This window comes from Diadema antillarum, unplaced genomic scaffold (genome assembly GCF_040938485.1).
Source record: "Diadema antillarum isolate AM-2024a unplaced genomic scaffold, OU_Dant_1.0 seq00000069_RagTag, whole genome shotgun sequence".
Lineage (NCBI taxonomy): Eukaryota > Metazoa > Echinodermata > Echinoidea > Diadematoida > Diadematidae > Diadema > Diadema antillarum.
The window spans coordinates 2,500,324-2,524,000 of record NW_027271168.1 but is presented as its reverse complement, the minus strand read 5'-3'; the positions used below and the strand labels follow the sequence as shown (position 1 = coordinate 2,524,000).

General features: G+C 40.6%; 1 protein-coding gene across 2 annotated transcripts in view; it reads right to left on the bottom strand.

Moving 5' to 3' along the window:
* Positions 1-1,397: 1,397 nt before the first annotated feature.
* Positions 1,398-23,677, bottom strand: part of LOC139725992 (transcription factor 12-like) — a 260,859-nt gene continuing 238,579 nt past the window's right edge. Inside the window, exons 17-21 of one of the 2 annotated variants that reach the window (XM_071637073.1) lie at positions 17,175-17,403; positions 12,938-13,036; positions 8,908-9,137; positions 5,524-5,655; positions 1,398-1,696 (exon numbers count right to left, since the gene is read on the bottom strand). In XM_071637073.1, coding sequence (XP_071493174.1) covers positions 1,398-1,696; positions 5,524-5,655; positions 8,908-9,137; positions 12,938-13,036; positions 17,175-17,403 — 989 coding nt within the window. The remainder of the gene's footprint in view (positions 1,697-5,523; positions 5,656-8,907; positions 9,138-12,937; positions 13,037-17,174; positions 17,404-23,677) is intronic. The other variant, XM_071637074.1, reaches the window with a different exon arrangement.

Sequence of the window (23,677 nt, the reverse complement as noted above, 5' to 3'; positions counted from 1 at the left end):
CTGAATGAACGGTACTGTACTTGCTGGAAAAAAAAAGCATTGCACCTTCTTCTTTTATTTTTTTTACTACTGATAACATACACTGTAATACCGTCAGAAAGGAATACTCACATCTTAATGTGGACTTGAATTCTGCCTTTAAAGAACTTCTAACACAGAGCCCAGACAGTGACAATTGGAAAGATACTACAGTTGTACGAGTAGCGCAGAAAATAATGAGCACCAGAACAAGTGAAATATATGACAAGGAAGATCAGGGTGACGTGGGAGGGAGGGGGGGGGGGGTGAAGAATAGAAAGAGGACGGGCTAGAAAAGGAGAAAAATAATTAAATAACAAATACTACTGTTGTGCAGTGAAACACTTAATATAAAAATGTGCTGACCCAGACAAAAAAGAGAAGAATTATTTTACAAGAAATAATACAACTGGCCCATGGAAAACCTTGGGACATGTATAAATCTATCGTCACTTCACCTTGTATTAAGTCAATTTTTTTCTTAAGCCTTGGTAACTTTTTACATCTTTACAATGGTTAACAAGGTATGATGACAAACGTACTTCTCAATGTTCATTTTTTTTCCTTCTTCTCCATGACATACAAGAACAAAAGATTCGACAAAATAATATCTGCACACATAATGTTTTTTTATGCCGGTTGGTAAATGTTCTGAGTTAGTACCAACTGAAAAACAAAAGGTTTCATGTCCTAAAATGCAAAAAATATCCTTCACCAAGCATCTGCTCTACCCACTCAATGAGAAATCATTTCAAAACAAGGTTTCACCATCACTTGAGAAATACAGAAAAGAAGAAAAGAAATCATTCGTCAAAAATCACATATTCACTTTAACAAGTCAATACTTTACAATAATATTAATCAGGGATACAGCGAGAGAGAGAGAGAGAGAAAAGTATTAATATGTCATAGAAAATTGTATCTCCTGCACAAATATAGAAGAAATGTATCCAATCAAATCGTCATCATTGTCACTTTGTCTTTTTTTTAACCATCATCATCATCATCACTGTACATTACAGGCATATATACTAATAGACTTTTCGATGAAGCTGCATGACCAGGATACACCTACGTCTGACGACACGGGGCTAGCGATACTCGGAGCAGTCGTTGGAGGAAAAAAACAGATCCTCATCGAGACATCATGGACAACTTCACAGTGGCCAGCTCCAAGGAGCTTCCAAAATCTAGCGTCCGAGCCCTCGTGCAAATCTTCACTCAAGTCTTAGTCAGGCGGTGAGATGCGCTTTCGTGTCGAACAACGCCTCAAATCCGTGCTCAAATATGCCATGAGATTGAACATGGGAGAGGGCTGGGTCCTCCATTTACTGCAGACTGGTGCCCTGGGTTTTCAAGTGTCACGGGCCACGGGCCCACTACTGTACAGAAATACTGTCGTTTTCCTCCGGCGTGAGCGGTTCGACGGGCTGGCCGGTCGCGTGGGAGAGGTGCGACAGACCCTTGCCTATGTGGTCCCCGCCGGTCATCGGGGAGTGAGAGGGATTCATGTCCATGCCCGCCGACATGTGTCCCCCGGGCCCCAGCGAGCCCAGGGTGGTCTGATGTGGATGTCCAGCTCCCATGGAGCTGTCATACAGGTGGCTGGAGTAGGCGCCCGGTGGGCCCGTGGGCTGGCCCAGGCAAGACTGCATCCCTCGTCCATGTAGGTTATTGCCTGCAGGGGGGTTAGAGGGGTGACAAAATGTAAAAGTGTCTGAGAAGCACAGCTAATAAAATTTTGTCTTCAAACATTTTACGACAACCCTGAGACACAGTTCTTGGCTTTCCTTCTGCACACTTTTGTAAGCGACAATTGTAATTCATTTGTATAAGCACCTACCGTTCTTACAAGGTTTGGGGATCCAAAGGCATTTTTTTTTTAATTACAATGACAATTCATTTTTTCCTGTATCAATTCACATCTTAAACACCTTTAAGTACCACTCCTAATATTTCCTTATCTCTTTTCTTACATTTATGTATCAATTTCTCTGTAAGAAGATGAATAAATACACAAAATGACCATGATAACAAATATGTCTGGAATAATAATCATCACTAATACGTTCATTGCAACATTCGTGAAACCCCACACTCATGACATCAAATACTTAAAGTAGTGAATGGGTTGTAAAAACTGCAAATAGAAATACTGAACCACACATCACATTTCTTACTGATTAATACCATTTTCCATGCAAGGTTTTTTAAAAAAAGGTTGCATCAAACACGTGGATTCATCTGCTGGTACAGCAAGCCCTTCTCTGGTGAAAACAAAACCGTGAACAAGTATGCACCTTGACTGACGACCGTTAGAACCTGCCAACGCAGAGTTTGAATCAACTCCCCGCAAGCTGGCAACGATCCAACAACCTTGGTGTATTTGTTTGATTGCATCTGCTGCCTTGTGAAGTGTCGTTACTGTTTTTATTTCAGGTTGTGGTTCTTTCTTTTTTTTCCCCATGAAAACCTCGGTGTAGAAAGTGGGCGGTTCCCTCGGGGATAACCCACCGCTGAATTCTCTCACTTTAGCACATCCACCCCTCCAAAACATCCAAACAGAGACAGTGGACAAAAGAACATTTATTCGTGCTCTTCGGCAGCTGGGGCATTGCAACTCCGGAAGGTTGAACAGGGCAAAGGTAGATTGGCAACAAACTAGCTGGTGTCCCCTCGTCGGTAATGAAAGTGAAAGGGGAGAAGGGGATGAGCCTCTTGGTTGAGAGAGGGAGAGAAGAACTGAGAGGAGATGGAAAGATGGAAGGATAGGAGAGATGAAAGATTGAAGGTAGAGGAGTGGAAAGATGGAAGGATAGAGGAGTGGAAAGATGGAAGGATAGAGGAGTGGAAAGATGGAAGGATAGAGGAGTGGAAAGATGGAAGGATAGAGGAGTGGAAAGATGGAAGGATAGGAGAGAGGAAAGATGGAAGGATAGAGGAGTGGAAAGATGGAAGGTAGAGGAGTGGAAAGATGGAAGGATAGGAGAGAGGAAAGATGGAAGGATAGAGGAGTGGAAAGATGGAAGGATAGAGGAGTGGAAAGATGGAAGGATAGAGGAGTGGAAAGGAGAGAGATACAAAATGAAGATGGAGGGATAGAGAGAAAAAAGGAAGAAACAGCTGGAGAGGAGGTGAGAAAATTACTAATGCTATAATCGAGGTAGGATTATCAAGTGTAATTAATGAGAACAATCTAAGATGATGATGTAACATCGATGTGTGGGGGCAACACACCCTTTTCTGATTCATAGGCATTGATGAAGAATAGTTCTCATTCGAACAGAGATAATGATGCTTGTTCTTGTCGCATTCTGAAATTTTCATCAGGAAATACTGCATCATGTAATGCATGAAATGACTTTGCATGGATGAAATTTGGTATAAAATACGAATGTTGCTTGAAACACTTGACAGTGTGCAGTCACATGCAACTGGAGGAATATGGTATTAGCAAAAATGTGGAACATTTTTTGAAGGACTCTGCTAAATCTATGAAACACTGACAGACTGACAACTGAACTTCATGACCCTTTTGCCCCCACTTCACTCTGTCCTTGTCTAATATCTCTCTGCTGTCAGACCAAATGTATCAGAGAAAAAGAGAGAAGTCATTTTAAACTTGTTTGATAACTTTTCCCCTTCCTTTTCCTATCCCCACCAGCCAGGAGTCTCAGCCAGCGTCTGAATTGACATCTTACCGCCAATTCTGAATCTAATCAGGACTGACTCATTTGTGAATGCTGACATGCTACGTGATTAGGAGCGCGCATTCGCCTCTTCCCCGAGATGTCAGCTCGCGACTTTGGGGATGCGGTGTTGGGTTTCAGCGATTTCAGGGCCACGACAACGAGGAAATGAGCGAACATCAGAGTTCGTTTGTCACTTCTGCTGCCCCGATACGACAGCCTGGAGAAAGCCTCGCAGGAAAAAATTCACCCCTCAAACAGGAAAGGCATTAATTTAGTCATCCATAACCAGATATTGCTGAAAATTTCCCCCCACACATCACCCTTTTCCCCTGCCATCGATGTTGGAATGAAGTGGGGGGGGGGGGGGGGGGGGGAGAGATAGACCCGGCAAAAACAGGATGAGGATCACAATTTGGGCTCCCCGCTGGTGATTAAACAGCACTTTTTCGTGGGCAGGTCCGCTGGGTTCAGCGCTGACGGCCCAGCCAGAGTGACTCTGGTCTGAGCACCTCCCGGGAATCGACGTGGGGCAATTGGACCCGACCACGAGGGGTGTAGTTTCCTCCACTGTCACAGCCTGCTAGCGGACTAAGTGTTCATCGGTGCAGGGCTTAGCGATAATTGCCTCTGGCATTCTTCACCCCCTTCTCTGCAGAAAAATATCCCAAATGATAGGCCAGGATTTACCGGCCGACAAGAAATCCCTCTCGACCATTGACAAGAGAAATAAAAAGGTATTACCAGGCTGATTTTAATCACGAAAACTAAATTGAATAATTCCTTCCGCCACCTGAATATGAATTATCTATGTTTATATTTTGAAATGTTACAGGAAACAAATTATGGAAATTTGAGATTGAGCTTGATTTTTGCGATGTCTTTACTAAAATGTAAAGGCAATATGCAAACTCACATCAACATACGCTGGAATGACGTCCTCATAATCTGCCCACAAATCTCCCCGGGGAACATATGAAGTATGTTTGTCATAAGCAATTTGGGGATTCGTGCAAACATCCTGAAATACTTTGTAACACGAAGTAGCACGGCCATATCATGGATGGGGCAACCTCACCATGGATAGGGACAGCCACACACTGGGAAGACAACTGCCTCATTTGTAGGGACAACAACATCATGTGTAGGGACAACAATGTCATGGGTAGGGACAACAATATACAGCATAGGGACAACAGTATCACGATTAGGAACAATATCATGTGTATGGACAATAAACTCATGCGTAGGGACAAAATATCATGTGTAGGGATAATAATATCATGTTTAGGGACAACCTGAATAGACGTATGGGTAGGAACAACCATACAATGTACATTTGAGTAAGGCCACCATATCACAGCCTGTGGCAACTAGAACATTTAGGACAGCTAGACGCACGATTGGAAGGGTATTAGACCACTAAAAGGCTGAACACTGCTCAAATAGAAAGAAGTTTTCCAATTAATTCTAATGGTGCAAATAAAGGCAGCACAGAAATGCATGTGTAATATTCACCACGCACATTTTTGCACGTAAAAAAAAAAAAAAAATTAGAAAATTAACTGTGAAATATGCAAAACCATTCTCACAAGAATTGCTCCATTACTGGCACATCAATAATTTTTGAAATGCTTGAAATATCATCTTAAATGACAAAGACAGAATAAGAAGACATGGTAAAAACTAGAGAAGGGGGGTGGGGGAGGTTCAGAAGACATCCTATTCTACTGGAAAAGATGTAACTGGGGAAAAAAAAGGGGGGGGGGAGGGTAAAGGAGGTGCAGCGGCGGGAGACAACGGGAGACTCACCTACCTGCTATTCCTGACTGTGATACCAGTGGATCTGAGGGACCCGGTCCGCCCAGGGCGCCCCGGTTGGGCAGCTCTTCCACTTTCTCCTCCTCCCGCCGCTTAAGGCACGCTGCTTTGGGATTCAAGTTGCGCTCTACAGTAGGGGGGATACAAATATTGAGAGAAATGAGCGAATGTAAACATGTCTCTCGAGGTACTGATTCATCTGCCATAATACATTTTGCATAAAAACGTGAAGAAAAATAATAGCTAAATATGATCCAACAAAGTTTCTTTCCTTCATTCTCACGAAAATGGCATTCACAGGTATAACGTTAAACCCATTGAGGACGAGTCCTGAGCATACTGGGCCAAGTGTCTACTGGAAATGCATGTTATAGCAAAGTCAATCCGTCCTCAATGGGTTTAAGACAAACTCGACTCTCAGAACAAAGACAACTCAACCCATTTGGGAAGCAGGCCCCTGGGCTCTGAATGTGACTACCATGTTCTCTTTCTTTCTTGAATGAATGAATGAATGAATGAATGAATGAATGAACGAACGAATGAATGAATGAATGGATGAATGAGTAAAATAAATAAATGAATAAGCAAGTATAAAACAAATGAACAAACAAACAAATAAACCAACCATCCAACCAACAGCAGTTGTCATGTTTCCTGTTACTTTCTTTTCCCTGTCACTTTGAGTTTGTGAGATGCCCCACAACAAAAATCTAGGATAAATCAGGGAAATCTATAAGTGCCTTCCATTTATATATAACCCTAAGTACATTTGATCGGTGGACTCAAACTACTGGCACTACTATCAAGTACTGTAAAAGTGGATATTTTCGCGTGACTAATTTTTTGCGATCGGCCGGGTAAGAGAGTTTCGCATGTTTTTAATTCCGCGGAATCAAAACATCAACTACTGGAACATATTGCAAGCAAAAATACTTGCGTGCTTTTTTTGCGCAAGTTTCTAGTTGCACGAATGCGCAGAAAATTTAAACAATTTTAAAAATTTCCACTTTTACAGTAATGTTAATTTTAGATCTGTAACATCGCCTCGTCCCCAATAATGAAGACGGTGCAGAGTGAAGTAAAGCCCACTTGTTCTTAACAGTTTTTGATTCATCTCCATTGTTGAGAACAAAGGATTAAGGATTGAGATGAGGAAAACAGTGAAGAGAAAAAGAATGCAACCAAGTCTGGAATTCATCAGGAATACCACTGGATGGAGAGCAGAAAGAGGAGAGAGAGAAAGTTAAAAGAATATATGAAAGACAAAGTGGATGCAAGCTTGAGGTTCAGCAATCACAGGTGTAAATGTAAAAGAACCAATGTCTGTCCTTTATGGCCAAAAGACACCAGTAGACGCCTGTAAATGGGTGTGGCATCTAACTCAGAAAAATACAAAGGATATCATCATCCAGAAAAGGGCAAAAGGGTGCTAAAACTTTATAAACTCCACGAAATCAATGGCCTTCTGCTTTTCTACTGGGGCTGCCAACACTGACACATCAAAGTCAGGCAGGTTCCATCAAGCAATCAGGAAGATACTTGAGTCTTACACGCATCAAATTAGGCAAAAGTAATTCTAAAATCAGGGAGGCTTCTAGATTCTTTTTGGCGGAGTCCAAAAACAGGCACGCATCTAGATTCTTTTTGGCGGACTCTTAACCCTAAAAAGACTGGGCTATTTTGGTAGCTCGAAAGACTGGGGGGGGGGGGGCCTAAAGGGCCCCCCCTTAAGATCTCGGCCGTGCGATCGCCACGGAAATTTGCACAATGGTAGTGTGCAATGTAATCTACAAGATCGTATATCTAAATTTTCCAAAATAGTCTTCTTTTATTTTATTTTGATTAATTATGCTAATTCATGCGAGAAATCAGACTTTTTGATCTAAATCAGTAAATAAAGCTCCAAAAGTGCTCATTTTTGGTGGAGATATTCTTTGTGGCATTCTTAGCAAACGTCCTTGAAAAAAAATTCGGTATCAAAATCAATTTCTTATTTATTTTATTGTTTTATGAATTTCTTATGTATTTCCTTGTTTTTTTGACCTTTCGTTTATGTTGTTTTTTTCAGCAAAATTTTTGGCAGACCCTTTTTGAAGCATAATACTACTAAAACAAATTGATTTTAGCCATTGAGAGTAAAAATAAGCATATTTATATGAACCATGTGATAAAACTCAATTTGTATTGACTTTGCACACAAAATCACATTTTTGAGCCATTTTCGGTCTAACGTGCATGTACAAAAAGTTATGTAACTTCAGAACCGTACCCCCGGGCGTCACAAATTTGGTGTCAAAATGTGCGGGAAACTCGAAAGAAAAAAGTCATAGAGCATCGCGGCGAGAGCATTGCGTGTTGCTGAGTAATCGCGCGAAATGTCGAGGGGGGGGGGGGCCTTTTAGGCCCCCCCCCCCCCAGTCTTTTTAGGGTTAAGAGACCTGTAATTTTTCAGTGACCCTCCTGCAGAATCAGAAAGACTTGGCCACTTTGCTCTACCAACCAAATACAGTCCAACCTCCATTATCCAGTCATGTTGGGACCCGCATCAGTCCGGATTAGGGATTTGGCAGGATGATATGGGAGAAACAATGTCTATGTACACTATGTGGCTGCTAACCCGGTAGTAGCTAGGTAGGCAGTGTACACCTCAACAGTAGTGTAATTTTTGCTGGCCTTGAAACTATAGTCATGAAATCGACATGTTCTATTGTAAAATTCATAACATGTTTCTGTGGGAAAGATCACAGGTTCATTGCGTGAGTTTTGCAGGAGTTATGATTGTGATTGAAATCACTTTTTTTGTTTTGGTGTTTTCACTGCTTTGGAGGCGTCTGGAGCAGTTCGGATAACAGAGGGCCAGATAATCGAAGTTGGCCTGTATGCCTACTGTATGCCTATCCTCATGATATGAGAGAGTTGTGGGGACGTGGGGATTTAAAGGGATCGTATAGTTTTGGTTGAGACTTAACTTTTTATCATTTTTTGGTGAGATAGTGAGAAACCTCTTATGAAATATGAAAGAGCATGTAATTCCATGAGGATTTCAACGTCTATTTGATGAAAATTGATTTTGAAATGGCTGAGATATCCGAAACAGAGTGATCCTAATAAAGTGTGGGACCCACATTTTATTACGATCATTTTGTTTTACTTTGTTTTTGGATGTTTCAGCTATTCCAAACCCAATTTTCATCAAATAAACTTTGAATTCCTCTTAAAATGGTATGCTCTGTACTATTTCATAAGTGTTTTCTTGGTATCTCGCAAAAAAGTTAAAGCCCAATTTTCATCTCCACCAATACTGTACCATCATTTAAAAAAAAAAAGAAATGTGACGGGGGAAGATGGGGATGATGGGCAAAAACAATGTCTGGCCCACCTCTGACTTGGTGCTCTAACGTGGTGATGACTGAGACGGCGGAGTGGAGGATTGTGAGCTTGGTCTGTGCCTTGTCAGACTTCATGTGCAGCTGGCACATCCGCCCCAGCTCCTTGAACGCCTCGTTGATGTCCCGCACCCGGATGCGCTCCCGGGCGTTGTTGGCGTGGCGACGCTCCTTCTCTTTCACCTGCTTCTGCTCAGGCGAGAGGCCCTCGTCATCGCTGGTGCTGTGGGGAGAGACGAGATAGAGAGATGGAGAACAGTTAAACCATCTGTATGAGTAACATTTATAACATCAGCTTCTGACATTACTGTCAAAGTGGAAGTTTTCGCAGTGTATAAATTTTTGCCCATTTTGCGTGGCCAGAAACTAGCACAAAAATGAATGCATGAGCACTAACATTTTTGTTTATTTTAAGTAGCACTATTTAATGTTTCTATTCCACAGAATCAAAACATGCAAGATTCATCATATCCTACCAAGCACAAATACACTCACAAGAAAATTTCCACTTTCACAGTATTCTATATTACTCTAAGATAAAAATGACTACATTCTGCAAGATATTCTATAAATAAAAAATAATAATATCCAAGTTCCATCCCTCATAAGGAGAAATCTATTACCATAGAATGTGTTAAACATGTGCACTTGCATCAGTTTCCCCAAGAAAAGTGTTAAAGACAGATCAAAGGCAAGTGTTAAAGACAAGTCAAACAAAATTAATGTGACAAATCAAAGAAAATGAACATATCTCAGTGATGAAGTGATGTTGCTGATAAAAGTCGTGTAGAAAATTAAGGTTAGCACAAGTATATTATTTAGGGTTAAATATGAAGCCATTAAGACTTGACCTTAATCCGTTGAGGACGGACGAGTCCCGAGTATACTCGGGCAAGCGTCAATGGAAAATGCGTGTTTTAGCAAAATCAAACCGTCCTCAACAGGTTAAAATACAAACACCAAATTGTTACACCTTACATAATTTCTGTGTCATTAATGTGCAGATATTATTTCAACAGTGCCTTTCTACATTGAGCCTTCAATGTTTTAGCTACTTAGCTGTCTGCCATGGATCAGACACATATATGATCACTCACTAATTGTTCATAGGATCACTTACTAATTTGTTCAAAGCAAACTAAACATTTCCTTTTCTTTTCCTCATCCAAATGGTAAATGTAAAAGCTAAAAGGCAGGTAAGAGCATTCATTCATTACAAGGCATGGTGGAGTCATGTGTCTCCTTGTGTTGCTGACGACAGCATCGGTAAAAACAATTTAGGTGGGATGCTTCGTGGGCCCTGGGAGTGCATACACCCCATTTTCCCTCATCCAGAGATGTAATTGGAACTCGAAAATGTTGCGAGCATCAAAAGAGCTCCTCCACCCAAGATATCTCACTACGGTCTACCCATCTACAAGCAAAGAGAAGAAAGTGTGGAGTAGAAAACAAGAACATAAAGACTTCCTAGGAAACACTGACATAGGCATTGCGCGTTGATGTCACTGTACGACGGTGTTGATAGAAAATAATTGTGGCTATATGTGGAGGTGTGAAGAACAGCTTGCAGTGTTATAGGCCTTCTACTCTGGCTAGACGAGTCTGCCTGTTTGGCTAGTTATCTCCCCCCCCCCCCCCCCCCCCCCATCCTCACTCCGTGCCCTCATACTCTTCATATCATCTCTGATTCGTTCTCCTCCCGAGTGGCCGGAGCCGAAGAAGAGCACATTAATGATTCAGGCTATGAGCTGGGACGGCAATCTACCGCCCAGCGAAACCAGGCTTCGAAAAGTGCAATGAACGAGATCTCTCCCACGCCGAAAAGTGCAACAAGAACGACAAAACAACAACAACAACAAAAACAACAAATAAGGATGACTGGGGAGAAAAAAACAAACAAAACAAAAACAAGAGGGGAGAGAAGAGAAACAAAATGTTCTGGTATTCCTCTCCCTCCGTTGCCATGGAAACATTAAGTGATGCTTTTCAGAGTCTTTAGAGAGTTTTAATATCCTGGGGAGATCAAGGCTTTCCCTACATGCTTTGTTAGGTTATCAGCAAAAATATCCACATCCCATTGACATCAAAGATGTAACCAGTCCTACTATAAGTCACCCAACTGGGATATCAAACAGAGAAAAAGACAGAGCCTGTAACCAGAGCTTGATACATTTTTTTTTCCTCAGGTGGCCTGTTAGGGTCACCAAAAACATTTTAATTTGAAATTGTGGTCGTCTGAAAAAAGAAATGTAGTGGCCCAATATATAAGGAAACATAACAATCCATTTTGATTCCTGGTTGCCTGATCGGACCACCAAAAAAGATGGCCTGTTTGGAAGTTCGGCGGCCTGACATTAATGTTACATGGCCCCGGGTCAATGCTTACACATGTGTATGTCATGCCCTGCTTCAACTTACGCCTACTCATTTTTCCATTTATTTCAAGGTGTGTTGTTGTTTTCTCCTTCGTCACCTCATCTGCCTCAGTACGTCCCCGCGTGAGCAATAAATTCAAGCACGGCATGATTGGAGCGTTCGTTATCTGATGAAAAGGGTGTACCTCGGTCTTCTAGGATGTGTAAATTGTAACATCCCTAATGCTGTCATTGGATCTTGCCTCACATCAAAGCCACAACCCCCTATCAGTGGATACGTCAACACGACTTGCCCGAATTTGCCGTAAGCGTGAATATCGTTTTTACATCGCTGTTTGCGGACAGGCTCCTCTGATCCGTTTTCAAGATACGACAAATATCCGACCTCGTGGATGTAATCATCATTACAAGCAACTCGGGATGGGCAAAAATCTGACATGAAAAATCAATTTTCACATTATGTTCTTCTCATTGGGGGTTCCGTCACTGCTACAGTGATTTAGTCTTCTATTTTTTCATTAGGAAAGAGAGCAAGAGGGAGTCAGAGAGAGGTTGAGAGAGAATTCAGGGAAGAATAATATCATTACATCACATGATAGCGTTAGTGGGATAAATTAAAATCTTATTTGCAGCCGCAGTGGTTCCTAACACACCATCGGCTCCAACAATCTCCAGGTACGGAAATGACATACACTATCCCCTCTGAAAACAAAACCAGGTCTGGCCTGGCACAGGACACCCTGCAAAAAGTCTCTTTCTTCCTTCTCTTCCTTCCTGTGGGTTCCTGATGGTTTATTTCTTGTTGTTATTTTTTCCCCTTCTTCTTCACCTCTGCCCATGTCTATGCGTAACACCCATTGAATTAGCTATTCGTCGCTGTTTCAAGGGCAAAAGGGTCTTTACTCTGACCATGCGTGGTCAAGGGCGTAAACCCCGATAACTCTGTCACCTTTGAACACGAGGAAGTGTGCGAGAGTTCACAAATCAACTATCAAATATCTTTCCTAGCTAGATAAGCTCTAACCCCCCCCCCCAAGAAAAGTATTTACAATATGAAAAAGAGATACACAAAAACTTTATAGAGTTTGACTTTGCTTGTGTAAGTCAGTTTGAAAGGGTTTCTCAATTTGTTCTTTCAAGAGAAATGCTATAAAGGCCAATCTATTCCCTCATCTCTTCATCTCCATCTTTGCTACATTGTGCCTTCATCTTTCAACTGTACAATTGGGCCAATTATCCTGCAAGAATCTCCTCCAATCGTAATGATAATGATCAAACTATTTTTTTGTGCAATCAAAGTCAACCAAAAGGTGTTCATGAAGTAATTGAGCTTGAGAGCTGAAGTGCAAAATGAAAAAACAAAAAACAAAAACAAAAACCCATACACTATAAGAGAATGGCATAAAATAAAAAACAAAACAAAAAGTCAACAACCAAAACACACAATACACCGGCAGTCTGTTAGTCCCTGTTTAACAAATGGTTTGGTGTTAAAATAGATGATTATGTTCATGCTTCAAACTTCCTACATGGGGGAAAAAACAAATAAAACAATGAAAAATAAGGAAACATGTTTTCAGCTTTGAAAAAAAGGTGGAGTAAGAGAAAAAAATGTGCTTTTTGGGCTCATTTTTTTTTATTTACTAACTTTGCCGATTCTAAGTCGCCGCCGGGAGGACCGATCATGAGATTTTTGCCACCACCCGAGTGCTGATCGCCTATCCCTAGACTTCCCCTCGAATCGTGTCTGGGTTGGATGAGATAAAGTGGGTTTAGTTGTACATCGTATATAGGTGAAGTCATTTTTGAATAGGTGGATAGACAAAATATCAAACATATTTTACTGCATTAAAGTTAACGAATCACTGCAAGAATATTATCTCAAGACTGGACAGGTCCTCTTGAAAGTATCTTGCAAGGGGGAAAAATGACAAAGGGAGAGGAAAGCAAAGATGAGCACAGAGAAAGAAGCGGTGATACAATGATATCATGTCTGTAGAAAGCGCAGAGGAAGAAATGTAGAGTGAATGGGAAATAGCAGAATATATAAACTGTATAATATATGAATACTGTGAATATGTAGCCACTGTAACTTGAACAAAGGAAACCAGTAATTATATGTCAGTATTTCATGAGAGATTGATGAATTCATGGTATTGTATGACAGATGTAGATATGAACGGATATATATATCCAGGTCAGGAATATATGAAGGGAAATAGGAATAATGCCTCTTGCACCATTCTAGGGCAGAGGCAAAGGAAACGAATAAGAAAATAATGGACGGAATCAGAAACATAGATGTATGACAAACAGAAATACATATATGCAGATACAGGGATGGATATATACACATTGATAAATATAACTATTTAGAGAGATAGCTAGAAAGACAGATGCAATAGCCAGAGAGGGAGAGATAGTGTGTGTACAAAGTGTATGTGTGTATATTATGTAGCAGAGGGGGTGGACAAGAGTATATACATATTGTAAGATAAACAATATTATTCATATCTGCATCATATTTCATGTATAGACCCTGTAAAACTGACATATTTATCTAGTCCAGGGTATGGTTGGCCACTCGCAAATGTGCCCACTACACAATTTTGACAACAGAATTCAAGTTAAAACATTGCTTGTTTACTTTTATCAAGCAGAATACAGTAAAAAATATATTAATCTACTTTGACAAAAAAAAGGAGACCAAAGTTTATGCATCATCAGGAAAGAAGCTGCTACATTTTGATTGAATTCTGAAAGTTTTTGTATACTGCAGCAGTCTAAATCTGACAGTGAATCTATTTAAGCAAATGGCATATCTGAATAAAAACAGCTAGGCAAAGAATACTGTATAAAGAGGGTGGAGTCAATGCATTGCCGTAATGATAATTAAATCTATGTTTTCATCGACATAATAAACATAATGGTAGTACTTTAATATGCATTTAAAAAAGCTCATGCACGTTTCACTCATGGATAGCAGTAAATATATGAAGAGGGTAAAATGCAATTTTATTATCATTCAAGAATATTTGAACACCTCAATACCCTTTTAATATCAAGGCTACAGCGCTTGAGCCATGCACTCTAAACTGCTTCTGATTTTATACAATGAATCATCTGCCACTTTTTTAACTGACTTTGTAACAGGATTTTTTTTTTTTTTTTAAATTCCAGTACATCGCGCACGGCTTATTGTATGGTGAGCCACGGGAGTGAAAATGATTAAGAACCCCTGATTTTCCTTTATTTGAGCAGAAAGGAGACTGTGGCTTATGTCGTTCACTCGGTTAAGTGCATAATTCAAATGCACTTTCAAGTAATTTGGGATGTTGTTTGGAATACTTGGGGGGAAACAAAAAATTGCTTATTCCCTGCATGACCTCCTACTGAAAATCTAATATCTGTTGTGACACAACTTCACCAGAGCATACAGACAAGTTACCAAAGCACGTCTCCAAATTCACTCTCATAAAGAGTCCTTCGTGTATATCCTGCCATGGATTTGCCCGTCGCGCATTTACATGCCAATCTCCCTTTTTTTAAGCACGAAGAAAACTGAAACTCTCCGTGTCAACCCTAGAAGCTAGGCGCTAATGATTTAATGCGAGCGATGGCCCGCGCTTAATTGGCTAATTCACAAAATCATCTTCACCGTAACCCCAACCTTGAGCATACACCCTCTTTGTACGACAAGGGGGGATGGAGGGGGAGCGAATCGGAAGTTCAAATCCAAGCATGAGTTGTGCGCAGACAAGGCCAAAAGTTCACCCCTCCAGCGAGCACGTCTTCAACACTTGTCAGTCAGAAGACTTCCCCTATCCCCTGGTAACCCCCATCCTCGCCCCACCCCTAAAACGTCTGCGCGACTCCCCAATTATCTCGACTGAGGGTGCTTGGATTAGCTTGGAGGGGAAATACCCATAATCCCCGCCACTTCCTCTCATCTCCGTCTCGGTGGAGGAAACTCCGGGATTGAGCAGGGCCAATAGCTGGGTAATTAGACGGGATTACAGCAAGGGGGGTGCAGGGACAACATAATGGAGTGCTACGTTCCCCCTCCCTTAAGCCCTCCACTCTGGGAATGCAGCCTTGTCAAACCCACGTGGGGCGGAATGTCATCCAGACCAAAACGCATGTTCAAACAAGTCTTCAGATGTAAGATTCTATCAAATCATGATGACAAAAAATGACAGGATTTTGTCCCTTAGCAGCTGGGTCGAGTTTGTATATAAGGCGTCTAGTTTTTGTCTTCCAGCTTTGCAGTGGAAATTTGCAATACAGAGCGTGAGGTGACACAATAGTTTACCCTAAACCAGATGATTCCCAACCAACTTTGCACATGCCATGGTTTGGCTGTGACATCCAACGCACCAGAGGTCTGCTCATCCTGACTTCAACCCTACAGTACCCACTGTCAAGCCTCCTTTTCGAGTGTCTACTTCCTGCGAGGACGTTTGGAAATTTTGAGACGGCCTAAAATTCACTCTCCTCTGCCATCACCGCTCAAAAAAAAAAAAGGTATAGTGAGTCAAATTCAACACTAGAGAAAATGAAATGAAAAAGGTGTGGTTTTTTGCTCTCTTTTACTTGGTACTGCTTATTATTATTTTCATTTCTACAAACAATATATCCCTCCCAAAAGGAAACGAACAAACGAATGAAGAGAATGGAACAAATAACCTCTCATTGCTAATCAGTAACTATTGGAGACGAAAAATATTTTCTTGCCAAACAGAGTTCTGGCAGTCTTTTCCCTTTGGTTTGGTTTCAGCCATAATATCGAGACTACCGGTGGAACAGAGCACCAACCGTTCAGCTCTTTGAAAAGGCAAACTGCCATCAACGAGGCAGCGTAAAGGTTAACATGAAACTCACTTCCGCCTCGGATCACGCTGGAAGACGTTAAATTGGCCGCGACACCCGATACAAAAGTTGTCAGAACTTTGAGCCTCTCCTGACAACTTGGTTAAGCCGACTCTCCTCCGGTGCTTCACTTCGTGGTGTTCCGTCGAGCACCTACATGAATGTTTTCTCAGCTAATTACATTTTGCGAGCCTTCTTTCTATTCTTTTGACAGTCACGCTTGCTCACGATTTAGCCATGTCATCTTTCCCTAACAACCACGTTCACATCGCTGAAAGGAAGACGACTGTCTCGTTATGAAAATGAAAACCGCTCGATGCTCTTACGGTGACGAAGCACAGGTCGAGCATTGTGCGGCTTTTCCGTCCCGCACTGCCACAAGCATCTTGGAATGTCTGCATCTCCTCAGACAAATTTCCCTCCACGGGTATCTTCGTAAATTAGACATAAAATGGCAGAGATTGGGATGTATACTGCCTCCCTGTATGAGCTGTAAGCTACACAACAGTGGACTTTGTCAAGCCGGTATGAGTACACCTTACCTCTTCCTTCCTTTAGTGTGGGGGGAACATAACTTGCTTTGAGATGGAGGGGGAGGGGGCTTTTTGGGGGGTGGGGTATTTCGGGGGTGAGGCAAATCTTTCTTTTTTTTTCGGTTGAATGAAGGGAGCTACCTTTAAATGTTTCCTGCAGTTCTATGGTTATTTTTTTTTTAAATCAGATTTCTGAAAATACACTATCCCAATCCCAATGTTATTCTTAAGTTTTTATATGTTATACATCAAAAACAATATATATATTAAGGAACAATAATTTTGATACAGTTTTTTTCATTTTTTTTTCATACAGTTACTTCGGAAATTCTGATTTTACGCAAGTTAGCTGTATATGCTAACATTTTTCTTGTCCTCCGTCTCTTCAAAGAGAAGATTTTGGAGGAAGACAAGAATCAAGAGTCTGAAAAGACCGCTAACTCTATGAACTTCGCAACTTTTGCGCAAACAACATGGACATACTTAAACCTCTTTTTATTCTTTGAAGCTGCGTTGGCCCCGCCGGCGTCCCCCTTCTTGGACTGCGGTCCTCCGACCGGGGTGTCCCCCCTGTCGTCGTCCATCCCCACGGCAACCCCTCCGCCGGCACCGCTGCTCCCTTTCGTCTTGCTCTCCTCCGATTTGGTCTTCTTGGTCTTAGCACTGCTCTTGAGGCCGTTGTCAATACTGTGGCCCATCATATCACCATGTACTGTGGAGAGGAGAAACAGAGAAAAATCATAGGTCATAAATCCCTGCTGATGTCCAAATTGAATCTAAACAAGACATGCATCTTTGTGAGATGCTAAGAGCATCACTTGACCGTGGTTGAAGAAAAACATTTTGCATACTCAACTCTTGGGACTTATTAAACAGTTCTACATTTACCATTCCACTCAAAAGAGCAGTCTTCATGAGAATATAATGTTCCCTAACCAAACGACAAAGGATGGAATTATTGTTCTTTTCATACCTGTCAAAATCTAAAGAAATTATCATAAGGTCACAAACCTCCATTCAATTTGAAAGGTCTCCAATGTCTACTACGCTAAAGTCATTCTACTATTTGATTGGAGTGTGATAGTCTATTACCAAAACTGGTTTCCAGGAAATTTTGGTATACTTCTTCACATATTCCACTGAGCATGTGAGCTTTGCCATTTCAAACAAGATCCCATGATTGCCCGTCAAGTAAAGGAAACATAGGAAATGCCTGGAGACAAACCGCCATCACCACACTGCTCTGCGGCCGAAGGATAGGCAGCTAGGAGACACAATGTCCATGTGATCAGCGGCAGGTAATGGCAAAGACCAGGAAACTCAATAACAGATAGATTATTCTCAGTCACCGCAGCAACAGATAAGAAGAGATTCGAGCAGTATACTTGGTACTTACAATTGTACACAAGTAAGAATTCCAAGTACAAAAAGTATGCATTTCAAAAAAAATACAAAATCACATGATTTTGGTAAAATTCAAGGAATTGTATACTAATGATGGATTGTGGTAAAACAAACAAATCACAAGTGCTTGGTGAAAAAATTTGAGCTGATTAAAAAGTACTTGTCCATTTACATCACACGGCAACAGCTGATGGAAATGTCTTCAAAGAACTTTACTACACATGCACAATACATATCAAATGTATACATTTCTTAATAGCAGCCAAAGTTTTCATGGAAACATCCTTGTGGAAGGAATCAATCAATTTCACCTACACATTCATTTAAAGTAAAATATCATTTTACTTCAAGAAATAGAGAAAAATAATTCGTAACAGTACAGAAGGATATATCAGTATGGAAAAATAATTTGTAACAGTATAGAAGGATACATCTGTCTTATATACAGTGTACAAATGTCTTATATATCGAGGATCTCAATCTTGATAATATGTAATGATCATAAGTGAAACCAAAATGAACCCAATGAGACACAAACTACAGAACTAGACATCTGTTAACAATTCAAACTAAGACTCTTCTCCTACTTGATACTAACATATATATGCAACATACAATTCGTTTGAAACAAAACAACATGAGTTGCACAAAAGGGGAGCCTTCCCGCCATAACATTCTACTGCAATTCCACTTCATTCAAGATACCATATTTCATCAAGTGTTTGCTTTCCACACGCCATCAAGCTTGCCTATGAGAGCACAGACATGGATGCATGATTCCAACCAAACAGCACAATCCCATGTTCACCTTCCCATTTCAATTTTGTAAGACGCTGAGGCTTTCCAGAAATCTGAAAAAGCTCTCCTTGATTCGTCATGCATATGTCGCCTTGGCGTCAATGAATAAAATGCTGCAATCACTGCCAACTTCATTTTGAGTCTGTTCCGCAGACGATACAAGCAAACGAGGTTAGACGTCTGAAAAGCTGTGCTATCTCATTCATAATGATGTACCTAATTACAGAGGAACTATTAATCTATGTATTCAGTTTACAACATCTCAGCTGCAGAATAGCATTTATGGTATGCAACACAGGGATGGCTACTAGTACGGTGGTACTCAGTTTTTTTAAGAGTCTAAATAAAGTTTTAGAGGCAGCATAATCTAAATTAACATTTGCTTTAGTTTTATTTATCTATTCATTTATTCTTAAAACTGAGTTGAACATGTCATTAGCCATGGCTGCCAACATCCCATCGAAATCAGGGGATTTCACAGAGAAATCAGGCAGATGCTTACATGTTACATACACTGTACAATATAAATAGGTCAAAATAATACCTGAGTCAAGGAAATTCTTATATTTTCTTTTTCCAGTCATGAAGAAATATTCAAAGTTCTCAGGGATCGCAGAATCAGGGTGACTTGGCAGCTATCCATTACATAGCTCACGTGAGAAAAGTTTGTAAATCATTATTTTTAGGTTTAAATTGAGCCACGGTTATAAAAAACAGTGTTGTTGTTGTTGTTCTATGAAACCTTTGGTAGATTAGAAATTTTGCACTTCTACCAGAATCTGCACTACTGAAATAAAGGTCGTTTCTAATTCTATGAAGGTTAAGGTACAGTGTGTCATTGCTGTTTTCTGTAGTATGTTGGAGTGTGGTGTGTGTGTGTGTGGTAGAATGGAATAGGACAAAAAAAAAAGAATATATGTATCCAGAAGTCAATGGGGTCAACCGCAGCCCAAGGTTTGATCTGAAGCATGTTTCCTTCACAAGGAAGCATCTATTTTACAGCTTGTTGCCACAGTAAACCTACACTGCTTCACTTTCCCCCCTCTTCCTCCATATTCGGGGAGGACGGGAAGTGAAGTGCCAAATCACTCTCGCTCACTCGAGTCTAGAGTGTCCACGCGACACACGCAAACCCACCAGACAAAGCAACAGATATACGGACACGCTCGTATGTCACACAAATGCACACATACAGATGAATGCAATGAATGGTAACTAACCGGCCTTCCACGGTAAAATTTTGCAGATTCTGGGTGAAGTTGTTACAGTCAATTTCAGCGCTAAAACCCTCAACGATCTCCTTAGTCCCCGACTGGATTAAGACTGTGGCTAAATCCTGTATCAAGCTTCGACGTCAGCCCTCAGGTGAGGATCACAGATTATCGGGGCATTCAGCAACTCTTCCAGGAACTCGGTTTCAACATCCAGCCCGATTCGTTTCCCTTTCTTATCCACTTTACAAGACACTACTACAGTGAATCGGATCCCTCATCCATCATGAATAATTCATTTGATGACAACCCTAGCAGTTCATCATGCTACATGTCACCCTCTATATCACTCTTTAAGGAGAATTCAGACCGGCTAAAAGTTTGTCTCGAATGACAGAGTAAAATTTTATATGCACAACAGTGAAAATCTTATCAAAATCGCATAAAGATTAAGGAACTTATGAAATTGTAAAGTTTCGCTAATTTCTTCACAAAACAGTTCTCAAACAGTCCATACCAATATGCAATGAGTGAAGTGACGATGTCATACCCTCACTACTTGCCATACAGTTTGCACACAAAATATTGAAATTCACAGTTTTTTGTGCACATGCATTTATGCCCTAGTCTCAAATCCTAATATATATCTGACTAATCTCATTACTTTGAAGTTATTCAGCAAAGGAATAACATTATGTTTATACTTTTACAGCAGAAAAATGATTCTTTTACATTTTTTTAACACAATCAATGAAAAATTGTGAGGGGATAACATCATAAGCTCACTCATTTGAATATTCATATCAACTGCTCCAGAACTGTTGGCAAAAATAAGCAAATGTCAAAATGTCATAATTTTCCTAATTTTTAACCAATTTTCATCAAATTTTTACTGTTGTGATAAAAAAAAAAAATTCACTCTTCCTTTTCAGATGAAATTTTTACTGATCCGGAATTCCCCTGTAAGTTCCACATCGATCACCCTTCACGACTATACAATTACAAAGACAGAAAGGTGAATTATCCCTATCTTTCAGGAGAATATTGCATACAAACATTATGCCAATCCAAAATTGTAATTCTCTCCATGAAAATGGAATCTGTTTGGCTGGAAAAAAAAAAAAAAAAAAACGACGTGAGGTAAGAGCTCATTCCCAACCCCCGTCGTCGTGGGTTGGGACTGCCGCTAACTTCCTTGCCCACACTCCATTACATCTCAATTCGTCTTGTGGAAATGTCACGAGAGTTTACAGTCCAGACGGCTCAGAAAAGCTCGTAGTATGTGTAACGTGCAAGAACACCCTGCCTACACCCTGCCCTCAATTTTTGTAATATCACTGTGGGGGGTCGCAAACAGAAGTCGGCTGTAAGCAGCTGAATTTCGTGCCTTCCATTAATCCAGAAAAACCGATCGCTTCTATCGTAATCCACTTTCTGTCACTACATCACTCTGGTGTAATAAAAATGAAATGTTTCAAGCTGCTGATGCATGTACAACACCTACCTATGCCTAAGTGCAATTGAGGGGAACTCAGCATTAAAAAAAAAAAGATAAATGAATAAATGAATAAATAAGCAAACATATTACACACTTGGTTTCTGTGATAACATCAAATCGAAATGCACTGAATTATGCTTTACGTGGCCTTTCAGGAAGTAGCAGATTTTTGTAATCAAGCCGCTGTTGGCTGAAATTCCCCTCCAAAAACAGACATTGAAGGTTAAGTGCTTTGCCTTTAAAAGGACACACCCGCTGCTACTCAGGGACTTGAACCACGGACCTCAGGGTGGATAATCCATGGTCCCTACCACAGGGCCACAACAGCTCCACAATATGTGCAACATGGTATGATACAGCTGTAGATCCCTCCTCTACGATTTATAATGCCGTAGACTGCCGCCCCCTCACAAAAAAAGCCTGAAAATTCCTTCTCGTACAGTGCAACAGGAAAAAGAGAAATGGTAAACACAAATGCTCACCTTGCGATCACAACATACACCAATGCCTTCTGTGCGTCAGCCATGAGAGAAAAATCTTACCGTTCAGTGGCACTAAATACATGAATTCTGGCCTTTTGATAAAAGGGCTCCCCTTTATAATTCAGGTGAGAGTGAGGTATTTACTTTGTGCAAAAAAGAAAAAAAAAATCTACAATGAGATACCATGCGTGTCAAGTCTTTCTGAACAAATATTGTTACATTCATCTCCATTGTATTTTCACATCACTAGAAAAGAAAAGCCCCTGGAAATGTTCAAATCTTTCGCATCAATACATGTCACCTCAGTGATAACCTCCTCCCCCCCCCCCCCCCCACATCGTTCTTTGGAGGCCATTCATTTTCCAACATCCTGTTTGTGGTTTACTGCTCAGTTACTCTCATTACATTATTACACAACTTGTTAATCCTTGTCCCAGGTAAAACTTTTGCCCTGATTTATTCCAACTCATACATCTCTTTCTCTTTTGTTTTCTTTCAATTCTATACACTCTTTTTTTTTGAATGGTCAGTCACGCGAAGGATGTAGGCATAGTGGTCAGCTGTTGACCAACCCAGACAAGTAACCTTTTTGTCCAAGATATGAATTCGGCCCCCAGTGTGACAGCTTTTACATCATATAATTTGAAGCGGAAGTTATCCACTAAGTATGCCAACTATATGAGACAACTTACTTTTGATTGTTTTTTTTTTCTTCTTTTTTATTTGAGCAGGGTTTCTTCTTTGCCTGGTAGATTATAATGTAAAACATGATATATTCGCAGCATGACATTTTCTGTGAATTGGAGCTGACATCCTTTTCCGCGGCATGAAATTTTGTGAATCACCACTTGCATTAAGTGCATAGTGTAGACAAGAACTTTCGCGTGCATTCTGATTTCATGAATCCTGGCCCTTGCGAAATTCGCGAAATTAAAATGCACGCGAACATTCTTCGTTCTACAGTATGAGACATCTTGATTTTGATTGCTTTTGTTTTGTTTTTGTTTTTTTTATATTTGAGCAGGGTTTCTTCTTTGCCCAGTAGCCCATAATGTAAAACACGATATATTTGCGACACGAAATTTTCATGAATTGGAACCAAAATTCTTTTTCGCGGCATGAAATGTTTTGTGAATTACCACTGGCATATAATAAGTGCATAAAATATAGAAAGATTTTTTGCCTTCATTTTAATTTCATGAATCCTAGCCCTCGCCAAAGTTGCGAAGTTTAAATGCATACGAACATTCCTCATTTTTCAGTATTTGGCACTAAACTTACTTTGATGAGAAGTACTGTATAGCCTAAGTATCTGAAGACAGAGACAGGTATTACTAGCTTTCTTTCGTGAAAAGCAATGGATTTGACAAACTATTATCATTTTTTTTGATAGCTGACTTTAAACCGAATATCAATTTCATACAACTTGGAGAACACGACCGCAGCGTCCATACCGTTCTCTTTTGTACAGCGAGGCACAGGAAAAGTAAGCCACGGAGGGCCACAATGCAAGGATAGGGAGAGGGAAGATTTTGATTCTTCTGGAACTCGTCACAAATGAGCTCATGTCAAGCCAGCTAGAACACCTCACCC